This window comes from Dermacentor silvarum, chromosome 9, assembly GCF_013339745.2.
Source record: "Dermacentor silvarum isolate Dsil-2018 chromosome 9, BIME_Dsil_1.4, whole genome shotgun sequence".
NCBI classification, from domain to species: domain Eukaryota; kingdom Metazoa; phylum Arthropoda; class Arachnida; order Ixodida; family Ixodidae; genus Dermacentor; species Dermacentor silvarum.
Window position 1 is genome coordinate 60,844,138 of NC_051162.1, and position 16,671 is coordinate 60,860,808.

A 16,671-nucleotide genomic window follows, 5' to 3' on the forward strand; every position below is an offset into this window, starting at 1 on the left:
TTCTTCGCTCGGACGCCGGTTATTCGCTCCATGTATTCCGGCCTTAACGCGCACCGACAGTGAACGCTTCGGTGGTCTCAGTACTACGACGCCTCGATGCCAGCATTCGAAGGGACGCTGGCATCAAGAAGCACTACCAACGCCACCTAGGTGGCGTTCACCGTACTCAGCACAGCGGAGCGTGGCCTCCGCAATTAGCTCTGAAAATGTTTCTGAAGTTGATCGCGGAGGCTGCAATTGCGACGCGCTGTACGCGCTGATTTGACTCGGTGACGATTCAGTTACGTGCTTTGTCTTGCGCGTTGTATTAGTGTGTCAGTTACGTGCTTCGTCTTTCGCGTTGTGCTAGCGTGTGCAGCGTAGTGCAGCTTCCATATGCACGACGGTTGCTCATGGTCATCGACGTTGGTAGTCGTGATGGAGGAGACGTGCCACCAGGCGTCAGCGTGGGTGTATCAACGCCTAAGGGCTTTGCTTATTTGTTCGCTTTATTAGTTTCTATTCTGTTTTCTCTTCCTGCCAATTGTTTGTAATACGTTTGTATTAACCCACCATGCTAAAATTCTATTTTGGGATTGCAGTATCTATAAACTAAATAAATAAATAATACCATGTTTGCCGTTATTCTCGCAGGTACTCAACACAAGTGAGCCTCTTTACTTGTACTACACCAGTCAAAAGATTTCCAATCTTGAGGAGTGCCAGGGTGACGCATGCATTGAGGAAATGTACACGTGTGCGCATATGCGTAAAGTGAACCTCACTGAAACAACGTACAATTTCACAGAGTCGTTTCTTAATTTATCACAAATATGGTAAGACTCTTTCGTTCAATTGTTACTATGGATGATGTTATGAACTAACCGTGCTGTTTGCCGCTCATACACTTCAACAAGAAAAAAGAAAGCGTCGACCAAGTGTCGACGTTAAAGGGGACAATGTCGACGCAAGTGGTCGTTGCAATGAGACGATGGTGATCTTGAATATGGGGCCACGGCACGATTCACGCTTTTGCGTTACACGGTGCTCCACGAGCTTCGGAAGTTCGTGCGCAGCTGGCATGCTCTTTGGCGAGATGGGCTTTAGGCGCGTCGGCGCACAAACTCAGCCATCGAGCACGCAATCTCTGCGGGCTTGCATTAGGGGCGCTTACATTTCCTTTCTTCATCGTCGACTGCTATCTTGCGACGCACCGGGGTGTTGCCGTTAAGAACCTCGAGCACAGTATGAGCTGCCCTACCGTGCAAAGGCTGCGTCAAAGTCGGCTAATTGCTCGTTCAGGAGTGTTATTCACCTGACAATTGGGCATAACCAAGGAATTTTTTTTCAAACTTCCTTGGGCATAACCTGCATAACAATTTCAGGCACATAGAGATTATTCTTAAATAAAAAAAAAACGTTCCACTTCGTGAACGCGGGTTAAGCGCAAGCGTATGTGTGCCATTCCTACATACTTGCGAGATCAATGACATCGACACTTCAGGCGCATTTCTGCCGTCGTTGTAGCTGCGATGCTCCGTATAAAGTTCAAGGGCTATAACATTGTCCTCGCGCGCCGTATGCTGTATGTTCGAGCGAAAGCGTGCGGCGGCGAGTCGAATCGCGCCCAAGTGAGGAAAGTGGGAAGGCAGCGCGGGAGGGAGGGTGTGCTGCTTGTACTCTGGTAGCAACTGCGCATTTTACGCAGGAGCGCCCGCCGTATCTTGAAAGCGATCTGCAGATGCGATGACTTCGGTGTCGGTCGATTCGCTTGCGTTGCTCCTCCATCTTTCTCGCACGGCGCTGGGTAACTAGATCACGAGACGAAACCGGTACCTCCAACCCAGCCTGCTTCGTCTACCTTCCTCCTCTGCGAAGCTTTGCCTCTTTTGTCCTGTCCCGCTTCGCTCAACGCATCCTAGACTTTGCTCTAGGATGCGTTGCTTTGCCGCCCGCTCCGTGCGCTCCTCCGTAATTTCCCCGGCGCGTGATTCTCTTCCCCACTTCAAGGCGCCTTCCTCCTTCGCCTGCTTTGTGGCTTCACACTCAGCATGGCTGTAGGTTTTCCAAAGAACCTATCAAGTGTTCGCAACGTTTCAGCCCTGGTGTCCTCATGTGCCACTTATGCATACCTTGCTAAAAATTCGAACATTTGAATTTTTTTTGTACCATACTTCCGGAAGTTTGTTCACGTAAAATATGTCAAGCAAAATAAAATTTCCCAGAATAGAACGTTCAGGACAGAAAGGGTTAATGGCAACTACAATATCGGCTATACTCGTTTGCTCTCTGTTGTTGCTTCCTGTCTCTTAACGTAACGCCTATCATTTTTCTTCCTTCGCTCTTTCCGCGGTACTTAAAAGTGTTCCCGAGCTTCTTTGTACCCTAAAAAGGTTCTGCCCCTCTAATACCACCGGTTGAAATAAATTATTGTACACTTGTCTTTCCAACACAGTTAAGCTCCCAGTGAGGATTTGGTACTGCCTGCCGTGTGCACTCCAACTCATTTTTATTCTTTTTATTAAATTTTTTTTTCTCTCATGATTAGGGACCCTGTGAGTAATTGACCAAGATAAACGTACTTGTGCGCCGACTGTAGAGATTGACTGGGGGTCATGAATTCTTGTTTTCTTGCCCAGCTATTGAACATTACCTTTGTCTTTTGCACAATAACCTTGATACCTACTCTAGGACGTTCCGGTTTAGGTTCTCATTTGTTGCAATTCATACCCAGTGTCGGTGAACCGGACAAACCGAAGCAAACCGAAGGTTGTTGAGATATTTTCAACTGATCCTCGCTCCTAAGTCTTTGCGTCTAATAGCTTCAATACGTCTATTGATGCACTGAATGTCATTCAAGGAATTGTCTCCTTGCCTTGCTTTTCCTATCGACAAACAATTTAGCTAGGGAATATTCGTTTAAATTTCACAAGATAATCGCCTATGCAATGTCCACTCCTTGATTACGCAATGCCTCCATGACTGCTGAATCCAATGACTTTTCATGCGCTATGAAAGCCATAAAAAGAGGTTGGCTTTACCTCCGAGATTTCACAATTAACGGATTGATGACATCAATCTATGTAGTTGTACTTGGCTGGAGGAACCACGAAACAAAGTGGACACATGTTGACGCTCCGCTTATTGGCGCTGCACCGGAGTCAGGGCAGCCTTCTTCCTGCCGCTGTTAGCAATGTATGCTCACAAACACTGGTTCTTTTCCGGTGTCACTCAGGTGCCACACAGTAGTTTACGCAGAGTGGGCAAACACTTCACGATACAAACACTAAAGGTTTTCTGTCTGTCTCGTGGCCACCCGCAAGGTTTCTACTTTATTTATAACAGTGATGCAAACGCATCATGATTTAGATGGAGGAATATGCTCACAAATGCTCAGCACTTACGTCGCTTATTTGGCACACCTAACTGTGCTGTGGGGAACAGACGTGTGCGTCGTAGACGTTTGGCAAATTCACGAAGCCTTCAATATCATCCTGCTAATTGGTTGCAGCTGAAAAGCCCGTTGATTAGCTGCGGGTAGTTTCTATTTCAGAATTTGTCGGGCTTTAGCTATTGGCCCTCCTCTTTGTTTATTCGCCGCATCCCTGTAAATCTCAAACTGTTCTCTAAATGAAAGTACGATTGTTTCAACTTGTGGACTTGGTCGAGCCCATCGACGTAGATGTCTTGTTTCTGGGAAGCGTTGTGTTGTGCCCCGGGAGAAGATTGTCCATTCCTTAGTTATGGGAAAATGTAAAAAAAATGAAATAAAGTGACTAGATGATCACATTCTGTTGTCCTTTTGACTTTCTTGCTTGCAATCACTCTATTCGAGTTCAGAATTGGTATTAAATTGCGGGTGCTCTTCTAGTCCTTCCAAGTAGTGAGACCTGCAATTGCGCTCACCACATTTGCATTGGCCACTGAAGTGTAACTCATTGTTTAACGGTCAATCATAGGAACTACGCTTCGTGTGTGTGGCTGCAGGAGGAACCACAATTAGCAGTAAGCTACGCGAGTGCAAGACCTACCACTATTTCAAAGAATTCGGCCAATTGGGTGAACAGTCGGACTGGATGTTTTTCAAACCGAGGACTGCTGACGGTCCAGGCCAAGAACCCGCTGCTCCTCAGAGACTAGAATTGGAAATTAGTAAATCTTGGGCTGGAAGTCGCTATCTCCCACTGACTTACTTCTTTTAATTATTAAACCTTAATACCTCTTGTTACGCTACGGAGCCGACCCGCCTCACGCGTGGACAATCCATGCCAATTCCTGGCCGTAAAAGTGGATGTACAACGAAGCTGTTGCCAACGTTAGACCACGTTAGACAAGCACCACCACCGCATGTGACGCACGTCACGCGCGCATGCGCGTGTGCGGAAGTGCAGCATACATCCCGCTTCTTCTAGGCGATCTGCCAAGCGCAAATGCCTTATAGAACTAATTGAACGTTTTAAAGTAAATTGTCTGAGAAAGTTCGTAAAGTACTACTTACACATACGCTGCCGACATGGCAGCTTCTGGTTGCAGTTCGAATATACAACAAAACATTATTTTTTTACACGGAATGTCAAAGAAAAATCTATTTTCCACTTGCTATTTGAGGTCTTTCTGAGTGGCTGGGGCCGCTAGGTGGCGGTACTGTTTTTGGGGGAAGCACTGAACGAGTCCACGAAAAATCTCGACTAAGTAGAGACTAACTGCTTCGCTGTAAAAAAGAACCAAAAAGTTCCCCTTCGCGCATAGCGTTCGCCGCAAGCGTTTCCCGGTAAAAATTACGGTTGCACAAGCTGCAGCTGCCATGAAGCCGCGACTGTAGTATACGAAATGAGTGACGTAACTGCACTTTCATATGTAAATGAGGAGCGCGCCTAGCAACTCATTTCAATTATGTTGTGATATCACTATGGAAAGGCCACGCATAGTTAGGGCTCCTGAAGAACAGCGTGAACACGGTGAATGACGACGGGGACAGCTACCTCAATATGCACAACGGCGTCATGCTCAGTCTATAGGCAGGATGCAGCGGTTCCGTCCCAAAGCAAGCCACGCCCAGTTAAGACGCGTGATGAGCAGCGCGAAAACGACGAGCGAGGAAAGGAACATCAACGTTAATACCGTGTCACGTAGTAGTGACGGTAAAGAAAACAGTCGCAAAACTGTGTATGACGAAACTGGTTGTTTATTGGGCGAACCTGTGCCCACAAAAGCAAGCTACACTCAAAGCACAACGATAGCGGCGAACACAGTCGGCGATCGTCCAAAATCTGATCAGCGGCGAAGCACAGAGAAAGGAATTCAACAAGAGGGGACACTCCCATAGGGCCCAGCAGCCGAATTGACTGCAGCGTGCCAAGCGGTCGGTGTCGATCACTTACATCACTTCCGGTTTCGGTTTTGGGCGCGCGTATTTTGAACGCAAGCTAGCACGCCAGCTACGCCCCCCCCCCTTTTTTTTTTGCTCTTCGTGCAAAATCGGTTTATTATTTAGTAAAAATGATTGCGAACGATCTCGTAAAGTCCCATCGAATCTGTGCCACGTGCAATTTCACAAAGTAGACGCAAGACCTTTTGTGCAATGAGGAAATATTTATTTTGCTCTATATAAAAGCTTGTTCCGCGCTTTTTGTGCGTTCATCCAACGTTGTGACACCAGCAGGTAAGGCAGTAGTTCCTGTATGAATCTCCACCGGACGGCACCAGCTGAAAGAAAAGTAAATTACAAGCATGTTACATTTGCAAGCACGTAACAGCATGTTACACGCATGACTCATTTTGGTATTTAGACATACTGCGTGTAGAGGCGAAACGTGCGAAAGCGGTGAATGGGCGGCATTACAAACAAAAGCAATTCGCTTTTACATACATGGCGTAGAAAATACCCGACTCATCCCAAACATATATGAAAACATCTGATTTCCAAGCGTTCCCCCATTTCCGGGCATTATTTCCTGCACTTTGGCAGCACAAATACACGAGCGACTTCGCGTTTCCAAAACTTGGCCTCGGGCGACGCGACGGTACGCTACATACATAGAGACGGACGCAACAGGCACTCAAGACAAATGCGTGGGTGCAATGCCTTTTTTCAGTCCTTTAGAAGACGTAATTTTCGAATTACAAGTTTCTGATATGTTCGTCGTTCGCGCGTTATGCCGGCGCCAGCAGCACACCACATGTTATCACTCTTGGCAATCGCCCATCGCGTTTTCAACAGGCGTGAGTACCGAAAGAAGGTATATGTTGTTACGGAGCCACAAAAAACGTCACAGACTTGTCCCTCTAAGATTCGTTACACGCCAAACTACCTTTATCACCACGGCCGAGCTGCTTATTGCTAACTGCGTCACAGCGCGCTGTGCGGCCAGCGTGCCTCAAAAGTACCCCAGAAAGTAACGAAATTACTTTTCAGTAATGTCTGGCGTCAGAGAAAGCGGCACAAACTTCTTGCAAGATGCACGAGCAAGATGCACCACGGCTGAGTTCTCGCTAACTGCGACACGGCGCCCTGCGCGGCCAGTGTGGCTCAAAAACCGAAATAAGTTACAATAGTCCCATAGGAAGCGTCGGAAACATGTCTCAGCACGATTCATTAACTCAAATTAACTGCGCCAGGATGGCCGAGCTGTTTTTCGTTAACTGCGTCTTAAGTCTCGGTCCCGTGTCGTAAGCCTAATTGCGTCGTAGACTGTGAAACAAGATTTCTCACCTTGCCGTAGTCCAATAGTGCAGTGGTGTCTTGTCCCAGTGCAGAAGGAATGCAAGAATACGCCGAGAACCCAATAAACCAAGTTAGATTTAAAAAAAGAAAAAAATAAGGAGACAGACGGGTCGCCGCGCGCGAGCGCTCAAACGCGCGCGCAGCCATCCTCGCTGGCTTCGGGGGAGTGTCTGGCGGATGACGCATGTATCTGGCGCGTCATTTACCTGTGGCTAGGTAAGGCAAGGAAAAAAAGTCGCAAAGTTTAAGTTCATTTATACGCAAAACATTTTAGTTTTCGCGGCAAAGAATTAAAAAAAATAAATCAATTCCTGTTAACTTAAGTTTACTTTCTTTTTTTTTCGATGCTCGCGGCAGCTAACGTTCGGTGTAAAAAGTATAGCGTGACGTATGGTGACGTGTTTCCTGTTGCCAGTTTTTGCCGAGTGTCCCCTCTTGTTGAATTTCTTTCTCTATGGGCGAAGCGCGTCGGCTTTTATACCCCAGTCATCGAAGGTTCCAGATTAATCCCTGATGCCCGCGTGTCTTCCAGAAAGTTCTAGACAATTCGCGTCGCTCATACAATCAGATTACATGAGCGTCGGTGACCGCAGACGAAGGATAGAAGCATCGATAACGTTTAACACTTGCTAGCCGGTGGAAAGCGGCCACCGGTGAAATATACACATGTATACGCATCAATACCCACGACGGCGTCGTGCTCAGGCTCGGCAGCACCTAGCCCAAACCTACATCACATTGGTCAACGGATCAGGTGATGCCACAATTTCGCTGGCGAACCACCTTCACAGATTGGATTGGAGCGCCATTTTTTTTCTTGATGTGCGTCGCTGTAATGGACTAGGTTCTATGCTGCCATGTTACGACAAGTCGCTCTGCTGCACAAACAAAGTGAATACGTACTCACCCAGCAAGACACTTTTTCTGGGTTCGGAATTTGCTTCAGTCCCATGGCAAAGACGCAAATTACACATGAACCCACACATTGTGAGACCCCTCAACGCAACCCGTCAGGCCAGAACCACCGTGGAATTAGCAGAGAGTAGGATAGGCGTACTTTTCAATCCACCTCTAGGATCCGCGTACACTCTTAGTCCGGTCCTGGATAATAGCCTGGCTAGAACCGGCACCCTTCGACGTACTGCTTAATATAACGGCTATGGGCAGCCCGACAAAGGGAGATATACGTGACACTCTTCAAGCGGCCTCCAAACCAACTAGTACTGCCTATATGCGCTCGTTGTTACGCGGCCGCTGTCCGTATACGGCCCCTCACACCGATGTTCGTGCGCGATGCGTGACGGAATGCGCCGAAGCGGCCGAAGCATGCCGGAGCGCCGTAAACAAACCCACCGCGCACGCGCGAAGGAAAAGAAAAAATATATACAAGAGAGAAGAAGTTTCGGATTGACATCGGAGGAGTCGCCGAGCCGCGCGGACGCGCCATGGCGAAGCTCCCGTTCTGCGGACTTTTCGTGCAAACTGGTTGCAAAGATTGGAACTGTGTTGGCGGCGCCCTTCGCGTGCGCAGCAGGGCGATATGTTTTCACCAGTGGACACGAAAGGTGTGTTGCGAGGCCATTGCAATGCCCCGCAATGTGAGCGCGACGGATTTTGCCGTTCCGCGAACAACGTACCTGCTGCACCATTCCAGGCCGCTTGGTGCTCATACTGTGGGCACAGCCCAGTACAACATGCTCGAATTGGTGAGTGGCACTTCTGTTTTTTTGTTTTTTTTTTCTATTTATGTGTCGTAAGGTTTACTGACGCGCGTATAGGTACTGACGCGCGCAGTGCTACACAGTATGGCTAATGCAAAAAAAAAAAGAGGGCAGGTAAATGTAGCACACTGTACACGACACAGGGCAAAGAGAATCCGTGTTTAGCAACTATATTAAATGCCATGTACGTAAATTTTACAGCGCTACTCAGTCGAAGCGCGCACATGTGCGCCTTGAAGAAATGTTTTGCAGGGTAAAGCCCAAACCGCATGAGAGCGATTTAATTCGTGCGCGACGGCGACGATCGACAGCTTCGAACGACGAAACGGGCCGTCGCGCGAACAGATCGCTTGGTTCTGGAAATATAGAATTCGTCGCTCGGTCGCCCGAAAGTGCTATGAGCGACTAGCCAATAGCGCGAAGCCGAAACAGGATGTACAGAACATCAGTCGAGTGCTACGAATTGTCGCACGGAACGAGCAAACGACTTTTTGATACGTGCAAGGATAAGAACCAAGTGCAAGACTTTTAGAAATATTTATGCTCCTGTTTACAGTAAAACACAAATTAATGAAGCACGCGTCACGCCAGTTTCGGCGCGTATTTGCTGCCCACATACGGGTAGCACCGGGGAGACGTCGCTAAAAAGTCGTCGCTCGCATGCGGTACGTACTGTAGACGACGAGCGAACGCGACAGCCATCTCCATCGCGTCGCTTGTCGCAGTCGTGCGCAAGATCGCGGGCATGCACTTTATACTTAAATAATATAGTGTGTAATTTACACTAATTAGGCCCCAACCACGAGACACATAATTATTTGACTATATTTGACACGAAGAAACCTAGAGCGAGTTAAATCGTGTGTCAACGTTGTGTGTAGTCTTTCCTTTGCATTAGGTTATTCCCGGAATGCATTACCAGTTGACAGCTTATCATATGATGCGTACTTTGTTGACATCACATTTGTCTTTAGTTTACTCGTTTGTTTTACGACCTAATTACGAAATGCCGGCGTGTTACATTTTCAACATTTGACATAACCCTGTATGTTTTGTAGGGACAACCCAGGATGTGTATTTCTCAGCACCCAGTCAACTGCCAGAAGTGACTCATACACAGGCCACCAGTAAGTGGACATCTGCTGCAATTTCACATTATGCAGTCGGCTGCTGGCTTGTACTGAGTTATTATTTTTAATGAGGTGGTGATGTCGTACTAACGTGCATTTTGACCACAAAGGTGCGATCTGGGGCCGTATTCTGAAACGTTCCACTTCGGCGAAATTTCTTTTTCGCTTTCAGGCGCTCGATGATTGGCTGTTTTAGCAAAATTGGATGAGCTGATTGGCTGGTTGAGCCCAACGTCATTCAATTTTGCTCAACCAGCCAATCAGCGCGCACGTGAAAGCGAAAAATAAATATCGCAGAAGTGGAACGTTTCAGAATACGGCCCCATGTCTCATAGAGGTATATATGGTTGCCATTCTCTGCAAGGGACATGTACTCGTGTTCGTGAAGCATTTATATTAGGCAGTATTGTCGCCCAATGAGTCATGTATCAACGCTGTAACTCGTCAGTGCCGGCAACTAGTTGTGAGAAACACACAATATATTATGACGCTGTAAAGTTATTTCAATAATTTGAAGGAAAGTTTTGCAGCGGGAAAAAAAGGCTGCTATTCCAGGTAAACAAGTCTTTTTGTCACAAGTTATTTAACCAAACTGTGGATGTGTGACATTCGTGACGTATGAATGGATTTAATGAATGAATTTTGCGACTTAATTATGAAATGCCGGCGTGTATACATTTTCAACATTTCACATAACCCTGTATGTTTTGTAGGGTCAACCCAGGACATGGGTTTCTCAGCACCCAGTCAGAAGTAACTCAACCACAGGCCACCAGTAAGTGGACATCAGTTGCAATTTCACATTATGCTGTCGGCTGCTGGCTTGTACTGAGTTTTTTTTATGAGGTGGTGATGTCGTACTAACGTGTATTTTGACCACAAAGGTGCGATCATGTTTCACAGAGGTATATATGGTTGCCATTAACTGCGAGGGACGTGTGCTCGTGTTCGTGAAGAATTTGTATTAGGCAGTATTGTTGCCCAATTAGTCACGTATCAACACTCTTAACTCGCCACTTCCGGTAAGTAGTTGCGAGAAACACGATAAATTATGACGCTGTAAAGTTATGTCATTAATATAAAGGAACGTTTTGCAGCAGGAAAAAGGGTTGCTATTCCAGGTAAACATGTCTTTTTCTCACAAGTTATTTAACCAAACTGTGGGTGTGTGAAATTCGTGACATATGAATAATTTTAATTCTGCCTTTAGTAATGCTTCTAAAAGAGACTAGAAATGGCATGTGACTACCTCTCCAATAAGCAGATCATACATATACAGTCATAAGTGGTAGTTCCATGCAGTGTCGCACTCTATATAACCTTTCCGGTCAGCAGCATTCAAACTGGTGACTGTATTTTCAGAAGGAGAAGTGCACATGGCACTGTATATGTGTGAACTTGGTTTTCTTTGTATGTGTTGGCTCACTGACACAAACAGTGCAAAAATCAGTTGTACCATGAGGCTGACGACGACTTCTGCTGCTAGAAATGCTGCACTTCATATTTTCTAGTACTGCATGACATTTAAAGCAAAGCTAGCACATCAAATGATCAAGAAAACTAATAGCTGTTAAAGCTGTTTGCGTCAAGGAAAGCTTGTCCTTTATGGACTCTGGTAATCTGCGAGCAATCCACTGATGTTTCAGTAGTATTATCCCTTACTGTGTGAGAGGCCAGCGGCAGTTAATAATGTTAGTGTTTAAATGGTGTTTTAATTATGTGCATTTGTTCCAACAAAGTTGTCTAGATTACTTTATTGTGCAGTGTACAGCTTACGAAAGTGTCAGCAACTACTGAGTTGTTAACATGCATATGCATTCATCTCTATGCAGGTGGCACTCAGCTGTACCACTGCACTGCTGCTGAAATTGCCAGCACCAGCGGCTTTGTAACAGCTGTTTCACAGCATCTCGGTACGTGCTAATGTACAGTTATGTTATGATGGGCTAATATTATGACCACTGCTATTCTGTATTGTGACAGATCCACATGATGAATGATGTAATGGGTACAGTGGAAACCTTTGAATGTTCCTCTACTATGGTACATAAGAAGGTTCGCCTTTTCGTCACTGGAGCAGGAGAGAAGAGCATGCAGGCACTCCTGAATGCTGAACATGAGAGAGACATTGTGTGTATATATATATATATATATATATATATATATATATATATTGAATTGATTTGTGCAGCGCAAAAATACAACGCAGACCACAGAGAAGCACACATGTTAACAGATTTGATACATCAGGTGTGCTCCTTTACACAAGAAGGGAGGGGAAAGGGGAGAAAGTCAGAAAAAAAAGTGGAGATGAACAGAAAGCAATCGTGCCAAAAAGCATGAAAAGCATCGTGCAGCCAGGATCACCAGCAGGACATCTAAAAAGCGCAGTGATAAAATTACATACAGGGCAATCAACCCAGATCACTGCAGCCATTACTGCAATCAAGTTGTTTCCTTATGTCATATAAGGAAGTGATGTGGGCCCAAAAATGTTTAGAGCTAAAGGATCATCTTCTATGCTAGCCTCTTCGCCCGCTTTTTTGTCATATTGTTATCAGCTGCTTATGTAAGGGACAAAAAGTAAGAGTATGAGCTGTTTCCTGGTTCCCCATTCCATGCAACATGTCTTTGTGACTATACATGTGCATGCAGATGATCCGTAGATGAAAAATATTTAGTAGAATCTCGTTACAAGAGACCCTTGGTTGTAAGAGACATTTGAAAATGGTTTGGATGGTTTTGCAATGTTTGCCACGCTTAACAGCATTGCATGCAAGAGACACCTTTGTTATTAAGGGTGACTTTTCAAGTATTCTTCACTATTTCGAAGCGACACAACCCAGACACATTCACTTCGTGCACCTCGTGTGCACCGAAGGACTTAAAGATCATGCAATCCTCACACAAGTTAACTGCACATGTCGCCTTAAACATGAATTAGAAAAGGAGGACAACGAGGACAGTGCAGCACAGAAAGTGTCGGCAGTTGAAGCTGACGAACGTCTAAGAGTACCTCAAAGGTATTGCGAGCAAGAAGGAGACTTGCAAAGTGAAGTGTGTAAACTCCAGAAGTTGGGAAGGAAGCTAATACAATCTGCAGTCACTAAAAAAAGTGCTGTGAACATCTTCTTTAAAGGGCCCCTAAACCACCCAGAGGTCGAAATTTGGTTGCGATGTTGCAGTTGTACACGATACGGCAATGAACACGTAGCCACGTAAATTTTTCACACCGGTGCAGTAATAGCAGAGTTACGTGTGTTTGATGATCGAAAAGTAGTCCCCGCTCATTTCACTCTATCATCTGGTACGCGCCGTCTGCACGGTATCGTCTTTTCCTCGCCCAGTACACCTCCAAATGTAATGTGACAGGCCATCGCCAATGCGCTCTGTTGCTGCCGTGCCAGCCTGTCGTCCTGCTAGGGGTGCTGCTAATGACCTCGCCAATATAGTGGAATCGTATGGTGACTGTCTGTGTTGAAGAGCCTCATCGGGAGACCCTTCTGTCGGTGTTTCTGTTCTTTGTCCCCACTGGCTGCCCACAATGGCACGGTGAGCAATGCGACGAGGAAGAGGGAGCGCGCGTTTTGCTTGCAGACCTTGCCGGCAGTCGTACACTGTCGTTCGACCAATCCACAGCACCAGAAACCGGTGACATCATCAGAGACAGCCTGGTGATGTCAGGACGAACTGGGGGGGGGGGGGGGGGGGGCGCAGGAAAAGTTTGGAGAGGCGCACGGGGTGGTTTTCTTCATTTTGTGGCGCTCCCGCGGTGCATAGCACTGCCCCCGCGTTTGGCATTGTTGATCGTGACGGCGTTCTAATTTCAATGCGAGTGTTTACTTGAAATGTTTAAGAAATATCGAGAGGTAGTTTAGGGGCCTTTTAAGCCACCCTGAGCAATTATTCCTTCAGATATATCTAAACATACTTTAGTGATGATGCATAATAAAGTGATCTAGTTTAGCTCCTCATTGTTTTTCAAATTTTTGGTTTCAAGATACATGTTTCCCATGCCCTTTGAGTATCTCTTCTGATGAGGCTTTACTGTAATGAACACACACCATTGTGTAACTCCTGCTGCAAGTATTATTCATTAAGCCTGGTCACTGATGTGCAAAGGTTGTGATTAGGTTTTGATGTCCGTATTTTTGAGAGCTATGTTTATTAATTCAGGCTGTTCTTATTGGTCCTTCGATGCAGGAGACAATGCCTACGAAATTATTGGCCCTGATGACGAGAGCCCTCAAGGGGCAAACGACATCTCTGTTGCAGAAGTGAGCCCGATACCACCTTAAGTTACCTTGACAGATGACACGGCTGCAATAGATACAGAGACTGCCGTGTCTACTGCAGCTGCAACAGTGTACGAGGCAAGCAGCAGCACGTCAGCATCAGCAGTAGTGTCAGAAGGAACCGAACCAGGCCTGGTAGGGCAACATGTGTGCTACCACTGTGACTTTTTAGGGGCGAAGCTCCTTAAGGCGGCACCCGTTCGTCCCTCGTCGTAGTAGTAGTGTGTAACCAGTCTGAGAAAAATGAGAAAAAAATTCCGAAGTTGTGTCCGTAGCGCGGAATCGAACCAGGGACCCCTCGCTTCCGAGCGCGCGGCGTTAGCCCACTACGCCACGAAGCACACATAGACACAAGCACCACGATGGCAATAAATACCCAACATTAACGAAAGGCCGCGTTTCTAGCGCGTTTCTAATGCGTTTGTGCTAGCGCGTTACGGCCAGTGTAAGAAGCTGGTGTAAGACGCTGTGGCCTCTCCGCCTTACCTTCAACGCGTTTCGAACGCGCTGCCCAAGGCGGTGGCAAGTCAAGTTCAAGTCGAGGAGCGTTTATGAATACGGGGGGGTATACTCTCTCAGCAGTCATGTGATGGCGTCGGCAAACGCGGTGCACGTTCCGGCATGTGTAAATGGCTGCGTAAGATGCTGTGGCCGCTCCCCCTTACTAGAGAGTACTGCACGTCTCTAACGCGTTTGTGCTAGCGTCCCCTTAAGCGGGAGATCCGATGATTCCCTCCGGAGCTTCGCCCACTCATCATCATTCACCCCGTGGATATGCTGTGATTTTTTTGTAGTGCATACACCTCATCTGCTCAACATACGAAAGCTTTTCACCACGACTGCGAGCCAGTGTTCTTGTGCAGCGAGAGCAAGACTATGTTTGGTGTTATAACACAGTATAAGCATGTATAACACAGTATTCAAACCTATTACAGTTGTTGCCTCCCCTACCAGCCCACATAGCGACGACAATGTGGAACGCATGGTGGGACACACCTCTCATCCATTAGAAGATAGTAGAGAGACTGTCAGTGTGGTTGCTAGATTAACTGGTCATTGTAGCCGACTAGCAGGACAACACAGGTGTCATAAGATTGTTGTTGATGTTGTTGGTGAAGAGGTAAAAAAGTTGTCGCAGTTTCACCTGAAAGGCGAAGCATCAATTGCGATAGCAAATTTGTAGAGAGATATACGGAGTAATGATATTAGCTTTATCAGCTGTATAAACTTGGACATGCAGCAGCACCGGCAACGCGCCGAACTGTTGTCGACGCCGTCGGCATTTTGCCCGCGTTCGCTCAAAATGCGTGCGGCGTTGGTGACTGTTGCCGGAGCCTCTGATATAAATAGGCACTTGGTGCCGCAGCTAAACGTCGCCTCCCTTCCCTCCCCCTTCCCCCCCTCCCCCACGGTCTCTCGCGCATCGGAAGAAGGCGCGTTTGCTCTACATATATGGTGATTGTAAAGGAGGAAAGAGACGCCTACTTCTGCAGCCCTTAAGGAAGCACGGCGCAGAACGCGCGTTTGTTCTCCGCCGTGCGTTCACTCCCCGTGAAAGAGCGCGTCCCTCGCGCCCTTTCACTCGCACATACAGCGTTCGGCGGCGCGCGGCCACGATTTCATCTCCATTGACGTCATACGGAACCTCACGGCGACGGCGACGCCGACGGCAGAAATCTGCTTTTGAGTGTCCATATAATTGCTATCGCAATAAAAAGATGTTTGATGCAGCTGAAGCATTGATATTGAGCAAATGAAAAGTGACCGCCTGAGAAAGCTACACTATCGAAATTTGGGTATCTATATGCCGCCAACTCTGGTAAAGCTCACAGGGAATGTAAAGACTTATGTTGTAAAGTTAGCAAACCTCCTTCAAAATGTGCTAAGGCACCCAAACATTGTTGACTATGTAAGTGAGCCCTGCAGAATGCAGACTGACTCTGTACTTCGTGACTTCTGGGATAGAACAAGGGTTCATTCGCATCCCATTTTTAACATACACAAGAAAATGTTGTTCTTTTCAACCTGTATTATGATGACATAGAACTTGCTAATCCGATGGGTACCAAAGAGGCAAATTGGGCAAGCTCAGTGTATTTTATTTAAGAATATTAAACCTGCCACCTTCTCAGCGTTCTAAACTGTCTAGCATCTTTTTGATGCGGGTCAGTCACACAGCTGACCTGAAGAAGCATAATGTCCAGTTAATTTTTTTTGAAGATTTCATTCAAGTGTTAAGAGCCAACGAAGGAATCATCTTTGATACAGACAGAGGCCGTGAAAGGTTTTTTGGTGCTGTGATGACCGTTACAGGACATTCTTTAGCTGCCCACTCCTTAGCAGGTTTAAAGAATCTTTTGGCCCGACTGCATTTCAATCCTGTTGAACTTGCCTTGAACCGTAATATAGTTATGCGCAACATGTTCGACATGGAGTGGGTAACCTGAGATCGGAGAGTGAAATCAAGTTGCAAATGCAAGGAACTGAAACAAATACCATCAGTTTCAAATAGGAAGCAGCTTTCCAAAGAATTTGGGATCAACGGAGAATCAGGGCTGACCTCATTTCCTTTTTTTTGTTGACAAAAGATATTTTGTAGCACCCGATGCATATCCTGCGACCACTCCATGTGACCACTTTCCATGCTATTCTGCATGATACAGCTCAACCTCCAGAAACGAGACCACAACTTGTCTGTAAAAAGCTTTCACAAAAAATTATTCATAACACTATTAACACAGCAGCATTTTTTGTGGGGTTTGAGGTTTCCGGACGTTCATTAATGCAAAAAGTGAAAAAGAACAAGTTTCGTACTTACTTCT

The 16,671-nt window shown here is 46.5% G+C and overlaps 1 protein-coding gene across 3 annotated transcripts; it reads left to right on the top strand.

The window, feature by feature from the left end:
• Positions 1–7,775: 7,775 nt before the first annotated feature.
• Positions 7,776–14,013, top strand: LOC119465272 (uncharacterized). Of its 3 annotated transcripts, XR_007463443.1 has the most exons (5): positions 7,776–8,409; positions 9,483–9,551; positions 10,268–10,329; positions 11,387–11,467; positions 13,758–14,013. XR_007463443.1 is itself a non-coding variant. In XM_049656045.1 (4 exons), the coding sequence occupies exons 1-4, from the start codon at positions 8,244–8,246 to the stop codon at positions 13,850–13,852; spliced, it is 411 nt and encodes a 136-aa protein (XP_049512002.1). In that variant the 5' UTR covers positions 7,783–8,243; the 3' UTR covers positions 13,853–14,013. The 3 variants fall into 3 exon arrangements, 2 of the variants coding, with proteins under 2 accessions (XP_049512002.1, XP_049512003.1); XM_049656045.1 differs by lacking the exon at positions 10,268–10,329 and having other exon boundaries at positions 7,783–8,409; XM_049656046.1 differs by lacking the exon at positions 7,776–8,409 and having other exon boundaries at positions 9,344–9,551.
• The last annotated feature ends 2,658 nt before the right edge of the window (positions 14,014–16,671 follow it).